A 25,475-nucleotide genomic window follows, 5' to 3' on the forward strand; every position below is an offset into this window, starting at 1 on the left:
TTTCATGCTGAATCTTCTTTTTGTTGAAATATCAGACGTCCAACTGCGTTACGGGGTGTCCGACTTAAAACAAATCGGACATTTTTCTCATAAAAGTCGGACAAAATCGGACATTTTTTAAGAAAAAGTTGGACAAAATCGGACTTTTTTTCAAAGTACATAGATCGGATCTCAAAAATTTATTTCAATTCTATTGACTCATGCTCATTAAAGAAAAGTCGAAAAAAGTTTGCCATAAAAGAAACGTCGATAAGTCGGTAAGTAGACTGTAACAATGTTCAGGAAATTTAATTAAAATCATTCAGGTTACATACCGTCTGCAATTTAATAGAAAGGCTTTCTAAGAAAGCAAATAGATAGCGAGAAGACGTCTCATCAACCAGACTCCATCACTAAATGACGGTTCTGTTTACAGCCATAGCTCCTCAGAATACTGAGCTATGAAATAAATCACCCTTAACAATTTTTTTCCTGCAGAAAGTTTGCAACGGATACTGATGTTTCGTTGACACGCAGAAGTTTTTCGGAATATTCTGGATATTTGTTTAATGGAAACATCCAAACAGATGTTTGTTAGTCCCTAAAGATTTATTACTCAACCATGGTTTAACAATGTACAAATTCTGAATAATAAGTTCGAAATTATCACTTAGAGGCTCGTAGCATATAAATTCGAATCGCTACATGTGGTTTTAGCATCTATGACTTATGATGTTTAGGTCAACGTACATACTTCCAACCTTTATTTTGACTTCCATGTGAGCAGTAATTACGTCAATTTTGTAATTAGTGTGACAGTAGAAACGCGAGCAGAGCGAGCGAAAAATTTTCTGATCTGCATTCAGAAGCTTTGAATGTCTTAAAAAAAATTAATTTGGAAGAAGAAATACTCTGCTTTCATAAATTCTCAATTTTGAAGGAAAGTCGGACAAAGTTGGACAATTTTAGATTAAAATTCGGACAAGTAGGACAAATTGGAGAAAGTCGGACGAATGTTGAAAAAGTCGGACAAATCGGACAAGTGGGACATCTGGGAGGTCTGAAATATGAAAATTTTTTCTCAAAATTGCACACGGTCTATTGATCCACTACAGAAGAATTAATTTGGATTCTTAGATATTGATCTCTAAGTGAAAAAAAAACAAACCAACTTCACTCTTCAAAGAATCATAAAACTTACTGACATACTTCTGGCCAAGACATTCTTTAAATCGATTTTTCACCATGAAGCCATTTTGGCTCATTTTTGGCCGAATGAAGTAAAATGTAGAACTGGTTGTGGTCTGCACATTTCTCCATTTGACCAAAAGTGAGCCATGGCTTGATGGTTAAAAATCGATTTAAAGAAGGTCTGGGCCAGAAATATGTCAGTAAGTTTTATGATTCTTTTATTAGATTTTGTGGTGTGCGGTTGCTCATTCCCACCTCTGAGTTCTATTCTCATCGGAACTAAGTCGAAACACTTATTTTGTGTAAAAATTTCAGCAAATACGAGAAAATTAAATCACTTGACTAGATTGGATATTGAACTGTAACAACCGCTAAGTTTTAGACATAAAAATAGTTGTTTAGATTTAACATTCGAATCTCGTAGGGATCCTTTCACGTTTTTATCTATTCATCTATTCATTGATTGTCAGTGACGCCGGTGACTTCCGCTTTAGTTGAGAGTAGAAGGAATTCAATAGTGAAAAATTGGAGGAATTACTCATTTGATTGTGTTTCCATCCAAGGAGATTGGCACATTAACAATGTGCAAGACATGACTCCAAAAATAAGCTCCAAAAATTTCAATTCCAATAGTTCTACGTACATGAGTACGTGTGTGTAGGGTAGATATCGGATGTGGAATGAAGAATATGAACATGATTGAAATTATTGGATTTTTAAATGTCACTGATTGTATGTATTAACGTTCAAAATGAATAAAATTGAAATCTGACGAGTAGCAAAGAAAACGAATCATAGGTGATTGAAATGAATCGTCCCATTGGGATCAAAACGAATACTAAATTTAAAGAGGAATTCATTTGAAAACCTACCGAAATCTGACGTATTTTCCAGCGGACTTTTTTTATATGTGTCCTGAAAGGTATTGGGTCCCTAAAAGCTCAAAATACCATCAAAAAACGGAAAACCTGCACTTTTCTTATGGAGTTCTTTCCAGATACATAAACGCTACATAGTCGTGAGGGGTGTCGTTGGAAAGGTACTTGCGAGTATTTTCGGGGCATATTATTATCTCATTATCGTTACAAGTTCGTCAAATTTTCACCCCAATTTTGAACAGCTCATATCTCACTGCAGTTCCCGAAAGAGCTCGCATTACCTTTCCAACTAAACCCCGCACGACGATGTGCAGCGTTCAAGTGTCTGGAACGAACTCCACAAGAAAAGTGCATTTTGTCCAAGTCCGCTGGAAAATTGCGACCGATTCCGGTAGATACGTTTTCAAAAGGATCCCCATAAAGAAAAACAACAAATTTTCAAATCTATGAATAAATCTAAGTGATTCATTGATCATATAGACAGATCTTACCTCCTCCGTAACGGATTCAGTGAGTGAAAAATCCATAGCACTCATGTCGCATATCACTTTGTAACAGACGCTGTTCATTTCGTTACACGAATTTTTGTCGTAAAGCTATTCGTCGTAACAATAGTTGACACAACAGTGCTAATGAAAAAAATTGCAAATAAAATCGAGTCACTGTACGAACTAATTCTAATTCTACACAATCCGGATTCTGGACATCAAAAATTGGAAGCGAATTTTATTTGTCACAAAAATAAAAAAATAAAGCAAATTGTATACAAAAGTGCTTACATTTCGTTGTGCAGCCACTGGGCCACACTCAAGCGCACACAGTGAGATCACAATAATTTTTTTTTATTAAATTTGATTTTAGATGTGAGTGACACGACAAACAGCGATGTAATTGTTCGTAAATGCCACCCAATCTGTCAATATTTATCTCATCTGAAATGGAAGAGAAAAAAACAGAAAAAGAAAATGTTGAAATTTCATGTGATAATTGTTTGATTTACATAAAACAAAAAACAAAATATAGATGCCTGTGTAACGCATTTTACTTACTAGCTAAACCGAGCGGAAAAACAAACTGATTTTATTTGTCGGTTTTTTCTTCTCAATGAGACAAAATGAGATTTAATGGTGTTTCGGAACAATAAAGTCGGTCTCCTTTTATCCGAGAACATTTATCTGTAATTAAAGGAAAAAAAAATTACAAAAACTAATGCGGATGCAACCAAACAATGGCAATAATTTTCATGAAAAGATTTTTTTTTCTTTTTTATATTTTTTTTGGTTTCTCTAAATTCACTTTTCACATTTGCACTACCTCTTTTTGCGCTAAATTGAAACGCTTATCAGATATCACAGACTCGGCTCTCCCGTCACATGAATAATTCGCTTTGCGGAATATTACGGGATTTACTTCTGAAATGAAAATTTCGATTAAAAACCAAAATGTCGATTATGCCAGAGGAAGTATATTTTCAATTAAAATCAGCAAAGTTTTATTTTCAAATATTTTTTTTTTCCAAAAAAAAGATTTCTTCTCTCTCTATCATTTATTTCCTTAATTAACCACCAGTCCGAATAAATTTACTAAATAATTTTACTTCTTCAATGTAACATATATAAGTGGCGATTCACACATCCTAAAGCAACTACTAAAATAAAATTTTCGTTCATTTTGTTTGCTCGTTGCGGTTGGCTTTTGCGTGCAAAATATGTGTAAAAAAAAACATTTCACGAATCGAAATTAAAGTCTGAATTTTGTTTTAAACAATTTATCCTCAACGCAAAACACTATGCCATTTAGTGTTAGTGTCTTTTGTTTACCTCTGGATGCATTCTCGCTCAAACTGCTGGCGGCTGATTTCAATCGAAGAGGTTGCATACTTAATAGCATATAATGCTTGGAAACGAGAATTACGAAAATTTGTTTTTTTTTAGCACACAAAACTTTAATGTTTTTTCTTCTTCTTTTCTCTTTTCTCGCCACCCGTTCTCGTTTTACATCTTTTCCTGTATGAACGGATGGGCCAACGCTTGGTTCAACGACAGCCGTTTCGATGGGTCCAGTGCGAATATACTGTCCAATAGATCACGTAACTGGGTCACTTTGCGGTGTTGGTCTTCAGGTAAATTTTGATCGGCGATTAATTCCTGTTGTAAATGACGAATCGGTTTGATCACTGGCATTACGACGATTTTTTCCTGTGTAATTAGAAATTCGATTAGCTTTTCGTTAGTTGTCGTGGTGGCGTTACAGACGAGAAGTAGTGACCAAACTATATGCACATAATATTGCAAGTACCGGACGTAAATGTTAGGAGCTTAGGTGGATATTTTTTATGTCAATGCAAATCTTTCCTCAACAAAACCTGTCTCACTAGGGAAGGGAAACCGGTAAAACCGGTCTTACCGGGATCCCAAATACCGGTTTCACTAGTTTGAACACCGGTTTTCTACAGAAATAGAAAAATGTGTCGAAACTAATGCAACTTTCTTAAAAAAATATCAATAAACTAGATAGACAGATCAAAGCAAATAACTTTGCCTTTCAAATTTGCTAGAAGTAGCTGTATTACAATATTTCAGCCCTTTGCTTCTTTCAGATTAAGACCTATGTCTCACGTTGAGCCCGTCTTTTATTAATTTAACCATTAGCTTCCACACATGTAGGGTGCGACAAAGTAGAGGTAAAAGAATTGGTTTATTCCATCCAAATCTACAAGGATTTGAGTCATATAGAGTTATACCATAGCACGGTGCTATGGTTATGTTCTACGCTGCAACAACTGGAAGTGGGAGAGTCAGACGAATTAACAATATATTTTGAACCGCCATTGTTTTTTTGGTGCTGTCGCGCGTAAAAAAAGACACCGTCGGGTGACCTTGATGCGCTTACGGGTGCACTGAGTGGGCATGGTTGTTGAATATAAGTCACACCCCAATCTGTTCGAACTGATTTTATTACGTGTCTATGAAGAATAGCCAACATAAAGGCAGTAACTAAACCTCACAGGTTACTTGACGATTAGGTAAGATTCTGAATGAAGTGAAGCACCGAAGGTGAATTATGATGACTATTTCAGCAGCATTTTGCAATAACCATGTTTAAAAGACATTTTTTAAATGTTAGAAACTTGGTTATTACAAAATGGTGTCCATTTAGTAGTTAGTCCGACCACATGATCGAGCGATGGTGGTCGTTGTTAGACTGTTACGGGACTTGATGCCGTAATAGGTAAGTAACGGATAATCTAGTGGCGGCTCAGCGCTGTCAATGTTATAACGTTCATGCATCTCTGGGAATCGGTCACAGGAACCAGCACGGTCAAGTCAAGTCTCTCAAATCTACAAGTGAGGCTTAAAATTTTTCACTTGAGTTCCCTCAACGGAAGCTGACTTTAACCTGTTTTATATAACCATTAGCTTCTATCCATGTAACTTGCGACGCAGGTCTTTACACTGTGGGAGTTAAGTCAGGATTCCGTCAGATGGACTGTAAATAATTTCTGACTAAGCTAGTAGGGAAGGCTCTACTGGTCTGAAATCTTTCTCATCCCTTAATCCGTAAAGGGAAATAATGACGAAAATTTCGTCGGAAATGATTTCAAGAATTTAAAAATAAATTCAATCGTGACAGTGGATCTAGACGTAAATGACTTTGATATTCAGCATGACCCGGGACCTATTCACAGTGTACCCTCACAGATATTCTCTTCTGTAACAAAGACAAATGTAATCGAAAGCAGTGCCTATTTCACGAAAGTAGGCCCTGACTTTTCCCTGCCATTGACACCGACAAAACAATCATGGCAGTGGATGTAAATCACTGTCCTGCGCCTTCTACGCAACAAAATGTCTGATAAAACAGTCACTGAGTTTGGTTACTTCTTCAAAAGACTGAATTCAGGCCGGAACATTATTTTACCGACGTTGGTAGATGATGATTAGACGATGTTGATCACCGACAGTTATCACAAAAAATGGAAATAGAGAAAAAAAAAACAAATTCAACTTACCCTTTCAGTCAGCTTATCGATTTCGTGATAAAGAAAATTGCAGCTTGCATCAAAGTGCTGATCCTTGAACTGTCCCTTCCGAATGATTCGGTTCGGTATTTTCCCCTTCAAGTCCATGAAAAATTTGAGCATCTGATTATTCGACTTGCCGCTAAATAAAATTTTTCCCGTATACAATTCATAGATGGTACAACCGGCTGACCACATATCAATACCATAATCATATGTCATACCCAAAATGATATCTGGTGCTCGATAGAATCGCGACACCAAATATGGCGTTATTTCGTTGTCGCTGATGTGCGATGCGGAACCGAAATCACAAAGTTTCAGAATCAGGTTGCTTTCGTTGACGAGCTGCAATTGTACACGGAAGAGAATTGTTACCAAAAATTCATTGATGGTGTTACAGAGGCTAAGTGAAATGTTCAGCTGAAACTTACAATGTTATCGGGCTTGATGTCGGCATGAAGGATGCCCGTTTTCTTAAGAAGCTTCAAAGCCAAAAACAATTGTTGTGTGTAGCTTCGCACTGCTTTGATGTGTAATCCAACATTTTTGCCATACTTCTTCAAAACTTCACGCAAGTTCATCGACAGCGGCTCAAACACCATGCACAAGTGCTGAAAGAGAATATAATTGTCATTCACGCAACAACTCCAACGACGATTAGTACAATACCTGTTTGTGGAAAAAGTGTCGATACAACCGCAAACAGTGAAAGCGATCGTCTGGATCCGCATCGTTGAGCTTCTTCAATATTTCCAGTTCGCGGAGACCAGTTTTGTGCCTGGAAAAGAACCAAGAAATTAACAGAGGTCTTCCATGTCTTGCAATTGAAAGCACTTACATGATCTCATGGTTTCGTATGATTTTAACGGCTGTGTTAGCATTTCCGCGTGCCTGATCTCGTGCACTTACCACATTACTGAATACCCCTTGACCTGTGAAACCTGAAACGATGTATCGATTGTCTAGCACTTCGCCAATGCGAACTCTATAGTAGCCCTCAGCGTCGTCCCAGTTATCTGTCAGCGATGGGTTGTCGTGAATGTGTTTGCTGGTGATCGACGCACTTGGACTCTGTAAAAAATAAATTTATTCATGAACGTAGTGCCAGACCATTTAATGTGGAAAGTGACTGAAAATACTCACATCGAAATTGGAATAGTTGTCTTGTTCCGCAAACATATCCCACTCTGACCGCTTGTTAGCCTCCTTGATTTTGTTGACTTTGTCGTGGTTAATCAAGTCGACATCATTACCTGCCTCTACGATTACATCGGTTTCAGTTTTAGCAGCAAGTTCTGGTTTAGCGGCAAGCTTTAATGGCAACATTCCAGCTGGTAGTGGTGGCGTTGTTGATTCAATATCATCGAACTGTTCAATTACAACCGGTTTAGCTGGACTAAGTTGTTTTGGAGCCTTGGTTACTGGTGCTGGTGGTGGCAACGGTTTCTTTGCGGCAATTGGTTCAGTTTGTACGAATATACAATCCTCATCACTTTCCGCTCGGTTCGATGCTGTTGGAGCAACGACTTGGGTATTCGCTAGCTTCTTCATAAGCTCTTCTCGCTTCTTTCGTCTCATTTCGATAATTTTCTCTTCGTCATCTTCGTCCTCATTGTCATTCACCTTAATGTCACCGATTTCACTGTCACTACTCGATTCCTTATCCGCTTTCTGTCCTTCACTCAACGAACCGACGAATTTATCGTTCTTCTCCTCACGTTTTCTATTTCCGCGGTCCCGGTCTCTTTGCCGATCCATGTTGTCCCTATCGTACCGATCACGGCTACGACTTCTTTGATTCCGACGATCTCCGTCGATTGAATATCGGTTTCTGTCCCTGTTGAATCGACCATCCATCCGACCACCATTGCCACCGTCTCGTCGTCGATCTCTGAAAGACCGTTCCTTGTCTCTATCGATTTCACGTCGTAAATCTTCCTTGTTCCGATTGTCATCGTTGCGTCGTTGTTTCATTTTGTCCTGTTCTCTGTTGTACCGTTCACGAGAAGATTCGCGACGTTCTTCTCTTCTCTTCCGATCACGGCTCACTGACGAGCTTCGCTGTCGCTTCTTTGTGGATGATGTACGCATCAGCACTTCACCACTGGAATCGTCCAACAGAATGACGTCCGATATTTTTTTCGGTGCTACCTGTTTCACTTCGACCCGTTTGGGTTCAACGGCGGATTCCTCTTCCGATTCAGATGCGATATTTCCTAGCCGTGCTTGCAGAAGGGCCTTTTGTTTCTAAAAACCAAATTGATTCACATTGAGAACATTGCAGAGACATAATCAAACTTTGCTATACTTACCATCAACTCCTCCAGATTCAGTTCGTCCTCAATAACAGCAACATCTGGACTGTCCACGTCAACTTCTTCAGCAGGACCATCACTCTCCGATTCCGATGAAACAATTTCTAGCGATGGAAGAGCATTCGGGTCCAGAGATTGAGTGATCATTTCGACTAGTGCGGTTGGATCTGTTGGTACGGCAGGTTTCTTCATGCTTTTGATCAGTTTAGCTGCTAGACCGGTTGTAGTCGAATGGCCATTCGTTTTCATTATTTCCGTGAATTTACTACTTAACGATGTCGGTACGATTTTGATTGGCAATTTTTCACCAACATCTGAACTAGAATCATCACTTTCTCTGTGTTTACGTTTGTGCTGTTTTTTATGCTTTTTCTTTGCATGCAAATCTTTTTCCACTTTGTCCACTTTCCCCGACTTTTTGTGTTTTTTATGCTTTTTGTGTTTCTTCTTTTTCAGATCCGAATCTTTGGTGGTTTTCATGGCAACATCCTCGTCATCAGTATCGTAGCTGGAAGAAAAGGAAAATTTCCATTTTTTTTATACTTAATGCTAAACGTAATCAAAACGTAAACTTTGTATAACCTCAATTTGTTTGCTGATTGATTTCACATTATTTCACTTACCGCTTATCACTTCCCATTCTCGACTGCTTTCCGATGGTGTTGTACGATAGTTTTCACTTGTTAGCAACTATTTTTACGGTTTATTGCACAGCAAAAGATGCTTTAATTAATTAAATTAGTTCGCAGCAATTTTTTTCTCTCTCTCAAATTTTAAAGAATTTGTTGTGTCAAAAGCGTCAAAACAGTCATAGTAGTAATCCCAGCTGCAAAACAAATGAAAGAAAGACAAAGATGAGTTATGACAGCTATGACAGATATGACACCACTGAAATCTTGTTTAACTGTCAGTCCTTGCTTTATTATTATTTTCTATCTGGAAAACAAAATAAAATCCCGAGAATTTTCAGTGTTTTAGTTTCAAATAAAAGTTTACCGAAGTTTTACAACCAATTCGTAGCTTGTAAGATGACAAAAACAAAGGTACATTTACCCTGACTACCCGATCTGGTCAAATCAAATTACCTTATCATGATGATCTAGCAGAAAATAAAAACTTTCAGGTCGAGTTCGCTGTGCAATTTTCCGGTGAAAATGCTTCCGATGCAATAAAGTCCGTGCTAAAAGATGTTGGAACAGTTGACGTTAATCAGGAATCGGGACGTGTTGTCGTCGAAACGACCATTCCATGGAACGAGATCCAGCAGCGAATTGAAGGGACCGGCCGTCGGGCTGTGCTGACCGGTTTCGGTGGAAAGAGTTGCGTTTCGATCGTAAGCAGCAGTAAAGTTGAAGCAATGAAAGGAGTCGTACGGTTCTGTGCCGTACCGGATGATTCTGGATGTGTAATCGATGGGGTTGTTGATGGATTTGAACCGAATTCAAAGGTCGCAATCAACGTACACGAATACGGAGATGTTAGCAGTGGTTGTGATTCGGTGGGCAATGTTTTGGAACAAAGTTCTCGTCTTGAGAAGGTAGTTAGCAGTGACACAAATGGACAGATATCATTCCGTATACTGGACAGTCATTTAAATGTCAGCAATTTGATCGGACGCAGTGTTGTGATAAGCAAAGTTGGTGGTAATGAGAGACTGGCGTGTGGAATTATTGCTCGATCAGCTGGTATATTCGAGAATTATAAGAAAATTTGTGCATGTGATGGTGTTACACTCTGGGAAGAACGAGATAGAACTTTAGCGTGGCAGAGTTTGTACGGGAAAATTTAACGATGAATTGGTTTCGGGTTTGAGAAAATAAATATTTTTGCATCACGGGAACCTGATGTTGCTCAATCTCTTGTGCTACTTCGATGCAGTCACTAGCTTCATCTACACAATCGATGGAATATTTAGTGACGGTGTTTGATGGGTACGATGAACATGCTTAAGTTTCGTTTAAAAAAAATTTATTGGGGCAAACGCAAACAATGTCAACCATTTAACCATTCGCAAACTCGAATGTAAGGCCTACAATGTGATTTTCCGGAAAGCACTGTCATTCATTTGGTTGAGGAACAGCAACTTGAAGATATTATTGTAGAAGTCGGGATAATATTCGCATGCTCGTTTACAGTCCGGAGTCCAATTAATTTCCAACAACTTCGGCGCCATCTTTCCATTCTCCCATTCCAACATTATGTCTGCAGCATAAAGTGCGCGACCCTGTTTACATTTACCGATGCCCGACGGAGGCTTCTTCATTGTTGCTGCAATCAGCACTTCCTTCAGCATGTCACAAATGCCATTTTCGATTTCCATCCAACTAGAATCGGGATACTGAACATTCCACATTTCCAAAAATTCCTTGCACGGTATGTGTCGCAATTGGACTTGCTCGTTGTAATTCATGACAGTAAAATGTTGCTGGTAATCGTCGAATCGATTCAGTGCGAATGGTTTGTTAGCAAACCGTAGAAAGAAGTTTCGGTAAATGTAAGCGTCCAGTGGATCGACACTGCTCAACAGTATTACATAACGAACGTCGAATTTCACTTTACCGCCAACTTCGGGCCTATCAAACAGTACCGGATTCTCGATATACTTCTGGGCGATTTTCGGTCCCGTCGGTTGTAGTCTCATAATTTTTCCAACATTGTCTGTGATGTGCGTATCCAGGCCTCTAGCCAAATTCCACGGTTTGACTATCCAATGGTTGTCTAGCCCCTTTTCTGCTCTTCGCTGGAAATACGAGACAAATTCCAGAAGCTCAGTTTTGAGGTTGAATGTAGTTGGAAGCCAATTCGGAAACGTTTTTAATGATTCTTGCGATTCATTGGCACGTTGGTCGACTTGAACTCTTCGACAGACAGCAGCAAGCAAGTCCTTGATCGTTAAAACATTCTCAAATGGAAACTGGTTGATGAAACGATTCGGAGTGGCAGTACTCAGTTCATTGAATGTTTTAAAATGCGTCGTCAGCCAGAGGATGTCTGCATCATTTTCATCGTCCACCAGCTCGAACAACGGATCGTTCAGATATTGTCGTATGTAAATGTAGGTCGTAAAAACTTTCAATGGCCGGGAAGGGTCAACGACTGGCGGAGACACCTCGGCTGGTAGACTTTCTTCAATGTGCCCATCCAGAAAATATTCTTCTGACGGTTCCTTCTGCTGGAAACTGATATGAGTAAACGAAGAATTCTTCCATGGAAGCATCAGGGCTTTCTTAACATCAGCACTGGGATGGTTTCCTTCTACGTAGTCACGCGTTACGATTGTTCCTTCTTCGCAATCTTCTATTGGAAAGAGTACGCTGAAATATAATTATGAAAATAGACCATTCAATGACGGGGTAACGAGGTTTGCGTGCATGGAGTATGGAGTAACCATCATTACCTGTAAGTTATTTGTTCGGGCATAAACATGAACGGCACCAGTCGAAAATTTGGCGTATCACTATGATTAACGCCACATCCAAGCTCATCGGGGATATACCAAATCGGCATCTGTGACTCAATATTAAGGCCATCCGCACCGATCGAGTACATTTGACAATATTTCCACATCTTCTCGGAAACTTGTTCAATGCAATCATCTTCCGGTTGATCATTATCAACGCCCATTATATTCGCCATTCTAACCAGCAGGCCAGGAATTTGACGCAATTGAGATCGAACCGTATCCAATCGAAAGGTCCAGGCATGGTCGACAATGTAGATGTGTTGAGGATCGTCTTTCCGAACACCGTCCTCTTTGTGTACAACAACAGTGGTAATGGGGTCTTCCTCGGTTCTGTTATCGTATTCAATAATCATCAGAGAGAGTGCTTCGCTTGCGTCAAATATTTGTTGACACAATTTCCTGTGAAGTACTTCCCAGTAGTGTTCCGGTATACCGGAGGCCACAAGCTGAGGACGATGAAGATGTAAAAATGTTGCGTAGAGAGTTACCCCATCCATTTCTAATTTATGAAAATTGATTTGTTATCGGTTGCTGTTTAACATTAAGAAATACGAGGTACTGTTCGTAGACACTTACTCGGGAAATTCAAATTTTACTTCGTTCACACTGTAGCACAATATTTACCATTCAATAAAAGTGAGGTTTGGCCGGACTTTCATGTGTGTGAATTGAATGTTATTTCTGCTGGGTTTAAAGAATCATTGTTGCCAGTAACATTTAAATCAAACCGTAAAAGTGGCGGTAAAATTTAAATATTTTCGACTGACTTCGCAATATATCAAGCCCTCGATCAAGCCATTACAAGAAGCTGAGCATTTTCTATTTGAACAGGAAAACAACTATATGTCATTTTGATCAACAGCTGGATTTTTAGCTCTTCTTACTCAAAAATTATTACCAAATTTAAATGAAAAAGAACAAACAGTTGCAGTATTTGCTGCGCTTATATTTAAATAGTAAATTTTACAGTCAAATTAACCATCTTTGTCGAAAAAATCCGCATATGGAATCTTTGAAGCAACCGGTACGTAAATCTTAGCCATAGCATCTCCCAAAACATTTTGCATTGGCCCCTGTAATCCTTTGAACAGAACATCATTATTTTCATTGAGAACTGCATTCATGTTATCGCTCAATTCTTTGTTGTTGAAGAGATTTTCAAAATTTACGCGCATTCTAGTTGATTAAAAATGGATGTAATTTTAGAGCGTTTATAATTCGTAAATGCAATGAAAATGTTACTTCTCCGGTTCCATGGTTATTATCATTTTTTTCAGCGCTAAATAATCTTTGCCATCCCTTGTCTCAACATCGAGTTTCATAACCACTTTCAATTTAAGGTTGTCTGTCAGTTAAAAAGTATTGCTCAGATTTTTGCTCATGAAAATAAATTTTGATTTTCCACTGAGAGAACTTGTTGTAATTAGAACTGTATTAACGTCGATTTTGGACGATATGAAGCGTAATAATCTTCAAATCTAGACCAGCTGTGCTTCTTCATCAAACAACTTTAATTACAACGTCACTGAATTCATGTAAGTTACCAAAAAATATATCTGCGTGACCATTTCCCGATACGGGTAACAGTAAAAATTTCCCAGAAATTCGATATGGTCCACTTAAACTAGCCAATTTAACGGATCCATACAGTTCGAATTTTGACTTCCTCGGATCTTTATCGAAGCCTCTGCGAAGAATAGTTTGAGAAAGAGAAAAAAAAATGAATACAAATTTATCACGGTTTCCAAGCTTCTCACATAATTTTGTTGATTTTGTAATCGGAAATTCCGGTCATATTGGCTCGCTTAAATTGAATTTTTAGGTTGATTGGAGTATTTTCGGCACCCGTTTCCACATTCACGTTTTTGATTTCGTATGGATTGGTTGGTACGAGACCAAGTTCAGGTACGCCATTAGCTGAAAGGTAAAGGAAACTCTTACTCTGACTTCACGTTATGGCGTTAGGTAATGTATACCTGATAGTTGAAAGAATGCGTTGCAAACATTAATGATACATTCCTTGTCTTCATGTCGACATTTCGGCATTGCTGATACTACAAAAATGTTGGGAAAAAAAATTCAAAACGATGAAATACGTAACAACTAAATAGCCTCAATACGAACAACACACACTCTACGGATAATAGCGGCAGAGTCAAAATGACCCAAAATTATATCGGCTAAATTTGAAGTTATTGGACAAAATGATGTATGGACGACTTGTTCATTATCAAAAATAAGGGGCATCTTCTATGCATCACTTTTCGATTGGACCACGGGAACCACCCGGAACCACCTGGAACCACTTGCAAAAATCAAGCAAAATTTCGACTCTGCCGCTATTATCCGTAGAGTGTGTGTTGTTCGTATTGAGGCTATTTAGTAACAACAGCCTTAAGTAAAAATTTCATTTTTCACTGGCCGAGTATTAGTAGATTTTGCACTTCTGTCCAAAAATTTAATTTTGACGATTTGGAAGTTACGTACCGAGGGGAAGGCGTCCAAATCGTCAAGGTAATCCTTTTGGACAGAGGTTGTTTTATCTGCCGAGAACAGATACATCGAGATAAAAGGTCCTTGCACTAGAGCAATATATTGGAGATTATTATACTACGCAGATAACATAACAAAGGACGTTCAGTTTTCGTGTGAATTTATTGATTCATTTTCATTCCTAGCACGGTAGAGTAAAACCAGGCAGTAGCGGTTCAATTTTGAAAGTCTGTATGAAAGGCTACTAGATAATTCAGGTCCTAGTCAAATCAAGTGCTCATGCCTGGTTTGTAGTTTGTAGTTTGTTGAAAGGATTTTGAGAGTGTCGAAAAAAGTGCTTGGATTTTCGACGTATGTAACCACGTAAAATAATTCTACTTACGAGCATTTTGTGACCGACTTCCTACGACGACTGCAGACAGTATTAAAAATGTCTGCAAAATACTCATAATTTTCCACTATATTTTAGTTATAGATCAACTGAATGAAGAACAAGAACTAAGTTCTAATTGGAAACGTTTGCTATTTTATATCAGACAATTAAAATTAATTATTTTCATTCAATTGCTAATACCACAAATTCAAGGTGTTTTTTATATTGTTTAAATTTTACTGACACTTTGTTGTTCAATTAACTGTTCGTTAGAATGGATCAGAACAGAAAAATCGGATTAACGGATTTATCTAACTAAGTATACTAGGCGGCATACTTCTATTTCTACTATGACAATCAACGGTAGGATCAAGCTTAATTAGTACGCGTTCGTCTAAGCCCTATCCAGCAAACAACTAGTGGAATTATTAATGTGGTACAAGGTCTGAACGATAATGTTTGTGTCTTCATGAATATACATTGTTCTAAGAAAAGAAAAACTTTCTCACCAAGAAGTTCACTACTTGATTATGTCGTTTTTATCTTAAACAGAAATTGAAGTGTCACTGATACAAATTTAATGCAAATTTTGTTTTCAACACGGTCATACACTCAATAGTTCTAGTTCAAAACTGATCCCTCTATTATGCTTTGTTAGTGAACTAACATAAACCTTGCGATTCTGTATGTAAGTCACCATTTCGCTCCGTTCTATTTATCTATATTATCATTAAGCTCTACAAATCATTTCTTATTTATCTAAATTGGGATAATTTCTTTTTTTATTATTTTATTTTTAATTGAACGCCCAAGACTGTATTTGCATTTAAAGAAAATAAGTCATGTCTAATAATATCTATAAGAGCTTAACATAAGATAAAATCATCAGGGCGGTTGAAGACCATTCACAAAGTACGCATGCTTTTTAAAAAAAATCGAAGATGGTTTGGTTTCAAATCGGGATGAAAATGTGTTGTAGCTCAATTTCTAAACAGAAGTGCAAGAGGGGAGAGAATCTAAAGCTCATGCACAGGTTTAGTAATACGCGTTATTGGGAGCGATTATAATTTCGAAAAGTAATTGACTTAATTGAAGGAGAGCGAGGGAAAGCTTTGGGAGAATGAATAACTATCGTTGGAATTTTCTGATCATTTGGAATTCTCGATATACTGGGATATTTGTTGGAAACGTTTCTCAAGCATTTTTCGATCTTCAAATGCAAATGATAACAGCTGGTGGCAGCAATTTTAACAATTAATTGATTTGAATTATCTCGCTTTTATTCTGTTGAAACGTCCAGGAAACAGTTTAACTTCTGAACAAGTCATATCATTTACACAACTGCGACATAAGAGAGCTGCTCCAATATGGTCTCCTAATTATCTAGTCCAAAGAAACAAAATTGGGTCCATCCAAGTTAATTGTCGAATGATTGGACCTTCCACAATCTATTTTATTATTCATTTCTTTGACGACAATTTTTTAATGGAAGTTAATCTCACTTGACCTGTAATATACTTTAATTGTATTCCTTTTACTTGGAACTAGTTTTTCTACCTGCTTTTTTTATGTTACTTTGTGTTATTTTGTTACCTATGTACTATCGGCTGTATTAGTTGGACATCAAATGAATAAATAAATAAAATTTGATTGAGCCAATTATCAACAGTGTACAACCCAAGTTATTCATAGATTCCCGAGACTAATCTAACTGAACATTACTTTTTCTAATCCGACTACTTTTGAGTACTGCAAAGTCGTTTCAACGAAATTTCGGTTTTGTGTGAACTTGGAACATTTTGGATATCACTTCACAGGCATGTGGAGTATCATTAAGGGTGAAGGAATGTACATGCAGGACAGATAACTTTCGCTAAGTTAACGCTCTTAATACCATAATCATAATCGGATCTTATCACTTTCCATCAAAAGTCGTTGTTATTTACAATCCTGCAAAAACGTGGGAAAACATGCATAAACCTGCAGAAAAGCATCTCAGCTTGTGTTGCACGATTTTCTCTGTCATTGCACCATTCATTATAGTCGTGTCAACAGATACTCTATGGTTAATTGCATGAAAATATTAATTTTGTAAATGTATTCAAGAAATTCAAGCAATCGATTATACATTTTTCATATGTGTGTAACACAACAACGAAATATACATGCAACACAACACAGTGAACGGTTAATTTTTCTTATTAATTAATTGTATAGGTTTTGATTTCTATGTAAATTATTCGTTGCAATCCTGAGTTAAACTGGGCACTCCACTAGTATAATGAAATTGTCTTTCGTATATCGTTAGAGCACCAAATTTTTCTTATGGTATGGATAACACAAAAATTTAGTGTAAATACCTATTATGAGAAAAATATTTAGTTCATCTTCAGCAGTCGTTGTGTGGACATTGTGTCGCAATAATATCGCAGATTTCGTTTTAAATATTTTTTTCCTATATGTGATAGGTGTACGTGTTATACTTACTTAATTTAGAAGTTTCGTAGATTTTTTCTTGATACACAAAAACTCGTTTGTTTGTCGTGTTCCAGTGCTTGTCCAAACTGTATGGACTGTATGAAGTGTATGGATTATAATATTTATTTGGTACGATGAGTGAGTTCTTCAGGAAAAGTAAAAGGGGTAGAGGCAAAGCAAAACACGAAATCTTGGACCGATACCTAAAAGCATTTTTTGCTATTCAATGCCAATCTGTAACCTGGGATACGCCTGTTTTATACGTTGATGGTTTTGCCGGACCGGGAACGTACAAAACAGAAGATGAAAATTCCAACGAAGAAATAGGATCACCTATTGTTGCATACCAGGCCGCCTCGGAACATACTTTGATTGGAAATTTCAACGCAAAGCACAATAAGATTTTGTTGATTTTCGTAGAGAAAAACGCAGCACTTTGCAGAAAATTGGAAAAAAATCTTGCGCGTCTACAAAGTACGAAGACAGAAGTTGTTAGAGAAGTAGGTATGTATAATTCGGTGTACAACTGAAGTTTTCGTTCTCTGTGGTCATCCTTAAAATTTTATTGATAACGATTTTTTGCAATAATAAAAATTTAAATGAAGTGACTACCATACTTTCCATCGTTTAGTAGCAATGTTTACATTAGCGCATTTCGGTTTTTTTAAATCAATTTATATATACTCACAAAGTAATAGATACATTTCTGAAAAGATTGGTCGTGACCATTTTCCATCGGAAAAAATTGAGATAATTAATTGCAATCTTATTTCTGTTTATTTATGTGTACCTAGCTTACCGATAATCTTTATATAGATTCTAACACGAGTAGATTAATGTACCCAAATGACCGAAAAGTTTAAAAAACCAATTATTTATTAATTTCAAAAAGAATCGCTCTGCATTTATCTCGAAATAGGGTGGATGTAGGGTGGCTTTTTAAACATTTTTGGTTTTTATCATTAATGATACTTTGAAATATGAAGCATTGAAGCTTTTGGTTTCTACAAATGACGAACTTTATCTCTAGTGGTTAATTTCTTGTATTTATATGATGCAAATCGAATATTTAATTGAAACTGAGGGATGGTCGTGTTTACTTTTTGTTTTTTCCATATAGTCCGACGACTTATACATGTCCGAGGATGGTTACATCCACCCCTACTAGAAAAACTATTATTTTCCGGTGGTAAATATAATTTTTTTTATTTAAAAACTTGAGGTAAAGTTTTGGATCCGTGCAGTAAAGTTTTATTTAAAAACGTGTGGTAAAGTTAACTTACTGCACGGATCCAAAACTTTACATCAAATTTTCAAATAATAGTATATTACTTCCGAGGTTTCAAGTTGTGTGTTTGATAAGTAGGATGTTATAGCCCGACCCGAAGGGGAGGGCCGTATTCCCCACTTGTCAAATAACAACTTGGAACCTCGTAAGTACAATGCTTTAATGTAAAAAGGCAAAATTTCACACAAGAAGTACCATTTCCATCATTTGCCCCATTGGCAAGTAATGTACTATTCTTCAATTAAACATAAGAGTTCTGAGGAAATATTTTTGTATTGAATTTCATCTAGCGCTTTTCCATCCTTATGTTCTTATATCGTAATTATTATTCTACAACTAAATTTTAAATTTAACTTATTTTACAGTACAGTTCCGAGTTGTGAACGACGATTTTAAAAGCTATCTGGATCAGCTGCTTTCATCAGAAAATGAGGAATTCTCACATTCACCTATGTTCGTTTTTGCTGATCCCTTTGGGTATGGAGGTGAGCATAAGTTATTTGTTTATTTATTTATAAAACTTACGGGCCACTCGATCTTACTAATTTGATTCGGGTAAATTCTTCGATGTGTAAATAAGTCATTATTTGTATATATAGTAAGATACATGCACAGGCACGTAGCCCGACAATATTTTCAGAGCAGCCTCAGAGCCGAAAAAATAATTTTTTTGTATGGGAAAATTTCAGAAACATCCTTTTTTTACAAAGCTTAGTGCTTTCCATAAAGCCCTCTAACTACGGGCCTGGACGTACAACAGCCGCTATTGCAGCAAATAGACAGAGAACCCTTTAAACAGATTCATGTTTCACACGGCTTCATTTTGCTGCAATTCAGGAATTTATTTAATGAATACAGTTGTTAAAAGTTTCCTATGTGCAGAATAAGCACCAGCTGGATCTCCTAACACACACTTATTGTACGATAAACAATCAAAGCACATTCTTAACAATGTGTTTACTTAATTCATAAGTGTTATGTGCGCGCATAGATGACGTTAACGTAGAAATACACTTAGTGTAGGTTGTCTTTGAATTGTTCACAATACAAAGTGTTTTTGTTTGTACACCAGCTGGTGATATTCAGCTGGTGCTCATTCTGCACATAGGAAACTTTTACCAATTGTAAATTATTTTTTGGGATGCTTAGAATTTAATCCAGATGTCTTGATAATGATAATAAATGAAAGTCCCGACTTCACTTAAAATTTAGAGCAATGGAATGTCGTGTGTTTCTTTATTTATTTGTTTATGCAGATCATCAATATATACATAACCGAACGAACAAAAAATTTACAATAATATTGTTGAGTAAAGTCCAGAAGTGCTTAGACGAAAGAAACTAATTCTATAATGTAATGCTACGGTCAGCATTTCTACTGCAGACATTTAAGTGCCTTCTTTATCTTCTATCAAATCAAACGACAAATGTGATTTTTATTGTTTATTTTTGTTTAAATGTTGGCTTCGTTGATGTAATTAGATATTTACGACAAGTATTTACAGTTAAGGTATTTGATCGAGAATTGTGGTAATCGAAATATTTTAAATTTCGAAGCGAAGCTTTATTGCTTTATTGAATAGTTGTATAAGTATCAGTTTTATATGGAATTGATCCGTTGGCATCGTAAATAATCAATTAATTATTAATTGAATATTAAATGAGTTTTACACAGTCCTAAGAAGATATTTAAGGTCTTCAGCAAGTACTAATGAAGCTAGATTTTTTGGCTGATTAAGGGATTTTTGGGGTCTATGGATCACTGGAATATTTCTTATCTGATTCTACCTACATTGTTTTACCTGAAACCTGAAAATCTCTTTAAGACGAAAATTAATTCACGCGAAAATCAGTTAATAATCAGTTATAAAAGTCAAACCCAAAGTTTTTGTCTACAATATGGCTGTAATGGTTTTCAAATTTCTGACTATTGCTTCCCTTTCATTTACAGGTGAGTCGATACCGATGAAATCGTTCAAGAAATTAATGGAACGTCAAGATGGTAAATGGCTACCCACTGAGGTTTTCATAACAGTGATGGATGGATTTGCTCGTCGATTTATTAGTGACTCCAGACAATCTTCATCGATCAACGCATTGATGGGCTATGAAAATTGGCATTATCTGACGGAGCAAGATAACTTAACGCCAGAACAACGCCGAACTGAATTTATTAAACTTTACATTGACAACCTAGTACAAGGCATACCTAAAGCGCTTGTCCTGAAATTCAGTATGAGGAACAATAATAATCGTCACGTCTATCATCTAATATTTCTTACGAGCCATATCAAAGGAATAAAGAGCATGAAAGAAGCTATGTGGAAAAAAACACAAAACGCAACCGAAATGGTCTTTTCAGAATGGATGGAAAACCGCAATGCCAGTGAAAGCATTATCGACAAGACAAGAGAACAAGTGGCTCGGTGCCTTAGTGAATTGATAAAAAATGAATTTAGCGGTTTAACCGTTAGAGGATCTAAACTGGAGCTGTATATTTGGCTTGAAACACCATATATTTCAAACGTTAAGAATAATCTAAAGAAACTATTCAAAACCTATGCGATAAATTCCGAAAGAGCCTTTGAAAAAATCAAATATCAATTTCCTGGCGAACCGAAGCTGTTGAGAGGAACAGTGAATCGTGATGAGGATGATATACTCGAAAGTATATTGTCTGAATCGCTACGTTCAAGTTAATTGTAATAAGTAAAATTTATTTAGAATAAAATTCTATTTGCAAGAATGTGATTAAGATTAAGATTATTTAAAAAGAAGTTGTAGCTAAGTGGTTATATACGTAAACCGCGTAAACCTGAATCAGACATCAATATCAGACGTCTCAGCATATAGGCCATGTCGGCATATGGAGAGTTATTGAGACTTTAAACTAATGTGGGCGGGAGTATAACCTGCAAAGGGCAAAAATCGTCTAAAAATCAAACAGATGTGTAAACTCAATACCTTCTCTAAATGTAGTTAGGTATGAGCAATATACACTGAGTTCTGCTCAACATCCAAAATGATAAACAACAAGGCGTAAACAAACGCAGCGTAGAAATACTCCCCATCCATTCATATTGTAGAGTGCGAGGGGTAGATAAACATGTATTCCGTTTGTACCTGATTTTTCTTGGTTTTAGTTTTATTTCCGTTTTGTTATAGTTTAACACAACGCCCTTCAAGCAAAAATGCTTCGAGTGACAGCTGCCAAATAGAGTACTATTTTGTATGGAAAAATTTTACAGATTTTTTTACAGTGCTGAAATTTGTTTGACACATTGTCCCGTTTCAGTACTCTATATAGAGTACCACTCATGAGTGCGTTATTTTTGATAACGAAAAAAAAATGTAGGTCGAGGTTTCAACTACATCACTTTTAAAATTTTTCTTCACATTTTTTTTTTAGTTGTTGGTATCTTTGAGCCCGGTTTTTTCTGTCTATCTAACCCTCGTCGCAGTTGCACTGTTTCACCCAAAATATTATTTATGAAGCGTACTTACCGTGTGAATTTTGGAATGATGATCACTTACGTAATGCTTCATATATTTGAAATTTTCAAGTTACTGAAAGAACACGTTAAGACAAATCTATGAACGGATAGAATGGGGAAGGGCACATAGAGGCTTTGTATTATGACTATGAGTGAGTTTAAAATACAAATCGGTCGATTGACCACACGTCTAGCCTTTAGTTTTATTAGTTAAGGTTTCACAACCTTGAGTGTCTTACCACTAAGGCGGCAGCTTCAAATTTGTTAAACAAACTCATTGGGTTAGAAGTAAATTTGTAGAAAATTTTTGTTTTTGTTAAAAAATCGTCAAACCCCGTTTTGAGACTTTGATGCCACTGTCAACTTAGAAGTGGCATAACCTGTTCTATCAGCTACGTTATCTTCGATTTTTAGATTTTTTTAAGGTGTTCCCTTACTCCTTAACACAAATCCGACTACCCACAATTGTCGGCACTGTGTTATAATAGACTGAACGTTTACTTAAGCGAGCTTACGACGTTTACTACCCAGACAACCCTATACTAGCTAGGCAACGTAAACAATTCTTTGCTTCTTTTTATGTTACTTATGTTTTGAAAAGGCACGAGAAAGAGGAAAATCATTCCTTCCAAGGTGAGTAGTTAAAATTAAAACAACTCATCTGAAGTGCACGTCCTACATCAACCATAATAAATTAAACTTCCAATACTCTCTAAGAGATAGTATTGAAGCTTCTCATAGATCTATGACTCAGCTTAGTCGATGTCTACCTAGCCAAACATTTTTTTAAAAAGAACTAACACCACTGCCTTATGTCTTTCTATGACATCACTGAACATCCAAAAATGTTGTCAAAACTGTCATTTCAGGATTATTGTGTGTAAACTAGAGGTATACTTTAGATTTTGCTTTCGAAGCCGATAAACATAACCTGTTTGGTAAAATAAACTAAGAATCTTACTTCAATTAACTGAAATGGCTCAGACAGCTGGACCCGCAAATCAATCCACATTACTGCCATTAGGTAATTTGAATACCTTCCAATGCTTCCAATGTAATAAATGATCAAATTCGTGCAAATTAATCGAACAGAATTGGTCGATAAATGCATTGGATCACGAATTCACATAATCATGAAGAATGACAAGGAAATGGTTGGAACATTGCTAGGATTCGATGATTTTGTCAACATGCTTCTGGAAGATGTGACCGAATACGAGCGGGAAGAAGGCGGCGGACGCAGAGTGACAAAATTGGATCAGATCTTGTTGAATGGCAACAATATTACGATGTTGGTTCCTGGTGGCGACATACCGGATACATCGACATAAATTATTGCGTAATGTATTGCAGTTGAGTGGCGAATAAAGAAATTGTTTTCGAATTATCGACCGGGGATTTTGAGAATGGCGGTGATATTGGAGATGTTATTGATATGTTACCTTACGGGATCAATTGTAATTGTGTGGACAGAACATGCAGGTATTTTAACCGACGAGTGCTGCGTGGAAAACCAATCAAAATTATCTTCGTGTCGGGTCGTTAGTAATAAAAGGTAAGTTGACACGTCTCGTTTTCAATTTCCTTCCATCAGTAATGAATAATGCAGGGTAGGGAAATCACTAATTCGTTGGAGGGATTCTTTTGAAAAACAGAATCTTGAAATCAGACGCATTTTCCATTGGACTTTTTTATATATGCCCGCCCAATAAGGTATTCGACCCCAGAAACCAAAACCACTTTCAAAAAAATTCTTCGAAGCTCGTGTGGCTGGTGGGAGTTGATCAAAAACTGAAAACATGGACTTTTCTTACAAAAATTTCTCCAGTTACACGAGCCGTACAGGGTCGTGTGTGGTGTCATTAGAAAGGTAATTGCATGTACTTCCGGGGCAAATAGGGTCTTATTGGGTTTAAAACCGAAACCGAAAAAAGACTGAAAACTTCAACTGTACATATCTCAGTTTGGATGAATTTTAAACCCAATAAGACCCTATTTGCCCCGAAAGTACATGCAATTACCTTTCTAATGACACCCCAGACGACCCTGTACGGCTCGTGTACCTGGAGAAATTTCTGTAAGAAAAGTCCATGTTTTCAGTTTTTGATCAACTCCCACCAGCCACACGAGCTTCGAAGAATTTTTTTTGAAAGTGGCTTTAGGTTCTAGGGACATATAAAAAAGTCCAATAGAAAATGCGTCTGATTTCAAGATTCTGTTTTTCAAAAGAATCCCTCTTGGCCTTATTGGCCTAAGTTGCAATATACTTCTTCGACATTCGATGAGCACTAAAGCAACAACGTGTTTTTGAGATGATTTGATTGATTTTATTTGAAAATAACAATGTCACCACTATTGACCGATTCAATAGTATTGAGGGTATTGACCGATTCACTATTTATTTACTTGCACCGAAAATTACTAAATTAATTCAAATGCAAGTGCCAAGCGAGTCGGTGGATTTTAATGTTTTTTTGTTATTCCTACGTGTAGCGGTTGCGTTCTTCGCGACAAGAGCAAACCCATTTCTCTTTGCCATAGCATGTTCGTCTGTTCCCCAACCATCCACCCAACGTGCTTTACAGGCGTCAACCCTATTGTAGGATTTTCCAATCGATTGTTTATATGGAGAATTTCTATCACTATCACTATCACTTTGAAATGTGTTGTTGTCCATAGTAGTTGCAATTTCGGCGGAAATAATTCAACTTAGAAGCGCCTTCAACAAACCTCAACAGCGGTTGTGAAATTATTGAAGAGAATTTCCACTTTGAGTACAGTTTTTATATTTTGATATTCCACCACCCAGAACTTTGCGGTTCTTACGATGAGTATGAAATTGCTTCATTTTTCAAATTCAACATTTTGTCTTATCTTCGATTAATCTAACGCAATAATAAACAATTAATAATTTGTAACAATTTGTCTTACAAAAAAAACGATTTGTAATGGCCATTGGCCAGACCAATGAAACTGCTGAAAAGTTTATATATTTTGTGGAATGTAAAACTTTGCAAAATTTCTTCTCATCGATTGTGCTTAGAAAACATTTTTTCGCATTTTTGTTCGTGGATAGGATGTGTACAGAACCGAAAAGGTTAGCAACAACAGCTGCAATGGGTAAAAAAACAGTTTAATCAATTAAAGTGCTGATTGAACGTAACGTATTGTTGCAATTGTTTGTTGATTTTAAATTCTACCGTTTTCATTAATGGTCCAAATAAACATCATTGAATCTCAACGTCAGTTTCTGATATTAGCCACTTTAATGAACGAATTTCGTGTGTTATATCCTTCCTTGTGATTATACTTCATTGGTTATTAGTACCTATATGATGTTAATTTCTATCATTGCTCTTCAAAAGGGTACAAATTAGGAAAAATTGTAACCTCCATTTGTTACACTTCTTCTACGTGCGTATCATCGATACGGTAAGTTGACATTACAATCATGTATGTTCGTTCAGCCCTGCACGCAAAGCTTTCATTACATGAACGA

General features: G+C 36.8%; 6 protein-coding genes and 1 long non-coding RNA gene across 9 annotated transcripts; 4 read left to right on the top strand and 3 right to left on the bottom strand.

Annotated features, from left to right (window-relative positions):
- The first annotated feature begins 33 nt into the window (after nucleotides 1-33).
- Nucleotides 34-23,622, top strand: LOC119080203. The gene is made up of 4 exons (XR_005088291.1): nucleotides 34-155; nucleotides 4,510-4,517; nucleotides 21,403-21,412; nucleotides 23,613-23,622. It is a non-coding gene; the product is annotated as an uncharacterized LOC119080203 (long non-coding RNA).
- LOC119080195 (serine/threonine-protein kinase prp4) lies at nucleotides 2,893-9,192 on the bottom strand. 2 transcript variants are annotated; one of them, XR_005088290.1, is made up of 11 exons: nucleotides 9,011-9,192; nucleotides 8,385-8,895; nucleotides 7,216-8,319; nucleotides 6,911-7,143; nucleotides 6,742-6,850; nucleotides 6,504-6,683; nucleotides 6,061-6,417; nucleotides 3,869-4,246; nucleotides 3,363-3,460; nucleotides 3,098-3,223; nucleotides 2,893-2,980 (listed from the first exon to the last, which is right to left on the bottom strand). XR_005088290.1 is itself a non-coding variant. In XM_037188435.1 (8 exons), the coding sequence occupies exons 1-8, from the start codon at nucleotides 9,025-9,027 to the stop codon at nucleotides 4,043-4,045; spliced, it is 2,715 nt and encodes a 904-aa protein (XP_037044330.1). In that variant the 5' UTR covers nucleotides 9,028-9,192; the 3' UTR covers nucleotides 3,765-4,042. The 2 variants fall into 2 exon arrangements, 1 of the variants encoding a protein (XP_037044330.1); XM_037188435.1 differs by lacking the exons at nucleotides 2,893-2,980; nucleotides 3,098-3,223; nucleotides 3,363-3,460 and having other exon boundaries at nucleotides 3,765-4,246.
- LOC119080199 (copper chaperone for superoxide dismutase) lies at nucleotides 9,268-10,227 on the top strand. The gene is made up of 2 exons (XM_037188440.1): nucleotides 9,268-9,430; nucleotides 9,511-10,227. The coding sequence occupies exons 1-2, from the start codon at nucleotides 9,416-9,418 to the stop codon at nucleotides 10,174-10,176; spliced, it is 681 nt and encodes a 226-aa protein (XP_037044335.1). The 5' UTR covers nucleotides 9,268-9,415; the 3' UTR covers nucleotides 10,177-10,227.
- LOC119080197 (tubulin--tyrosine ligase-like protein 12) lies at nucleotides 10,345-12,547 on the bottom strand. 2 transcript variants are annotated; one of them, XM_037188437.1, is made up of 3 exons: nucleotides 12,427-12,547; nucleotides 11,785-12,349; nucleotides 10,345-11,701 (listed from the first exon to the last, which is right to left on the bottom strand). In XM_037188437.1, the coding sequence occupies exons 2-3, from the start codon at nucleotides 12,345-12,347 to the stop codon at nucleotides 10,417-10,419; spliced, it is 1,848 nt and encodes a 615-aa protein (XP_037044332.1). In that variant the 5' UTR covers nucleotides 12,348-12,349; nucleotides 12,427-12,547; the 3' UTR covers nucleotides 10,345-10,416. The 2 variants fall into 2 exon arrangements, with proteins under 2 accessions (XP_037044332.1, XP_037044333.1); XM_037188438.1 differs by lacking the exon at nucleotides 12,427-12,547 and having other exon boundaries at nucleotides 11,785-12,415.
- Nucleotides 12,776-14,869, bottom strand: LOC119080201 (protein takeout-like). The gene is made up of 6 exons (XM_037188441.1): nucleotides 14,726-14,869; nucleotides 13,827-13,904; nucleotides 13,608-13,767; nucleotides 13,395-13,537; nucleotides 13,093-13,195; nucleotides 12,776-13,026 (listed from the first exon to the last, which is right to left on the bottom strand). Exons 1-6 carry the CDS (start codon nucleotides 14,790-14,792, stop codon nucleotides 12,825-12,827), a joined length of 753 nt encoding a protein of 250 aa, XP_037044336.1. The 5' UTR covers nucleotides 14,793-14,869; the 3' UTR covers nucleotides 12,776-12,824.
- On the top strand, nucleotides 17,110-21,224 carry LOC119080198. The gene is made up of 3 exons (XM_037188439.1): nucleotides 17,110-17,698; nucleotides 18,848-18,967; nucleotides 20,434-21,224. Exons 1-3 carry the CDS (start codon nucleotides 17,329-17,331, stop codon nucleotides 21,180-21,182), a joined length of 1,239 nt encoding a protein of 412 aa, XP_037044334.1. The 5' UTR covers nucleotides 17,110-17,328; the 3' UTR covers nucleotides 21,183-21,224.
- On the top strand, nucleotides 22,832-23,365 carry LOC119080202 (U6 snRNA-associated Sm-like protein LSm5). Its single transcript, XM_037188442.1, has 2 exons — nucleotides 22,832-23,000; nucleotides 23,069-23,365. Exons 1-2 carry the CDS (start codon nucleotides 22,952-22,954, stop codon nucleotides 23,305-23,307), a joined length of 288 nt encoding a protein of 95 aa, XP_037044337.1. The 5' UTR covers nucleotides 22,832-22,951; the 3' UTR covers nucleotides 23,308-23,365.
- Nucleotides 23,623-25,475: the final 1,853 nt, after the last annotated feature.

This window comes from Bradysia coprophila, unplaced genomic scaffold (assembly GCF_014529535.1).
Source record: "Bradysia coprophila strain Holo2 unplaced genomic scaffold, BU_Bcop_v1 contig_350, whole genome shotgun sequence".
In the NCBI taxonomy this organism is placed as follows: Eukaryota; Metazoa; Arthropoda; class Insecta; order Diptera; family Sciaridae; genus Bradysia; species Bradysia coprophila.

Bases quoted from the DNA above. Each gene is read 5' to 3' on its own strand.
- LOC119080197 (XM_037188437.1), bottom strand. From the start codon at position 12,347: ATGGATGGGGTAACTCTCTACGCAACATTTTTACATCTTCATCGTCCT. The intron at 11,702-11,784 runs GTAATGATGGTT...ATTATATTTCAG, and splicing joins CCCGAACAAATAACTTACAG to CGTACTCTTTCCAATAGAAG.
- LOC119080202 (XM_037188442.1), top strand. From the start codon at position 22,952: ATGGCTCAGACAGCTGGACCCGCAAATCAATCCACATTACTGCCATTA. The intron at 23,001-23,068 runs GTAATTTGAATA...TTAATCGAACAG, and splicing joins ATCCACATTACTGCCATTAG to AATTGGTCGATAAATGCATT.
- LOC119080195 (XM_037188435.1), bottom strand. The intron at 8,320-8,384 runs GTAAGTATAGCA...TTTGGTTTTTAG, and splicing joins TGAATCTGGAGGAGTTGATG to AAACAAAAGGCCCTTCTGCA. The intron at 4,247-6,060 runs GTAAGTTGAATT...CTAATTACACAG, and splicing joins TCGATAAGCTGACTGAAAGG to GAAAAAATCGTCGTAATGCC.
- LOC119080198 (XM_037188439.1), top strand. From the start codon at position 17,329: ATGAGTGAGTTCTTCAGGAAAAGTAAAAGGGGTAGAGGCAAAGCAAAA. The intron at 17,699-18,847 runs GTATGTATAATT...CTTATTTTACAG, and splicing joins AGAAGTTGTTAGAGAAGTAG to TACAGTTCCGAGTTGTGAAC. The intron at 18,968-20,433 runs GTGAGCATAAGT...TTTCATTTACAG, and splicing joins TGATCCCTTTGGGTATGGAG to GTGAGTCGATACCGATGAAA.
- LOC119080201 (XM_037188441.1), bottom strand. From the start codon at position 14,792: ATGAGTATTTTGCAGACATTTTTAATACTGTCTGCAGTCGTCGTAGGA. The intron at 13,538-13,607 runs GTGAGAAGCTTG...TATTCTTCGCAG, and splicing joins TACAAAATCAACAAAATTAT to AGGCTTCGATAAAGATCCGA. The intron at 13,027-13,092 runs GTAACATTTTCA...TTAATCAACTAG, and splicing joins ATAACCATGGAACCGGAGAA to AATGCGCGTAAATTTTGAAA.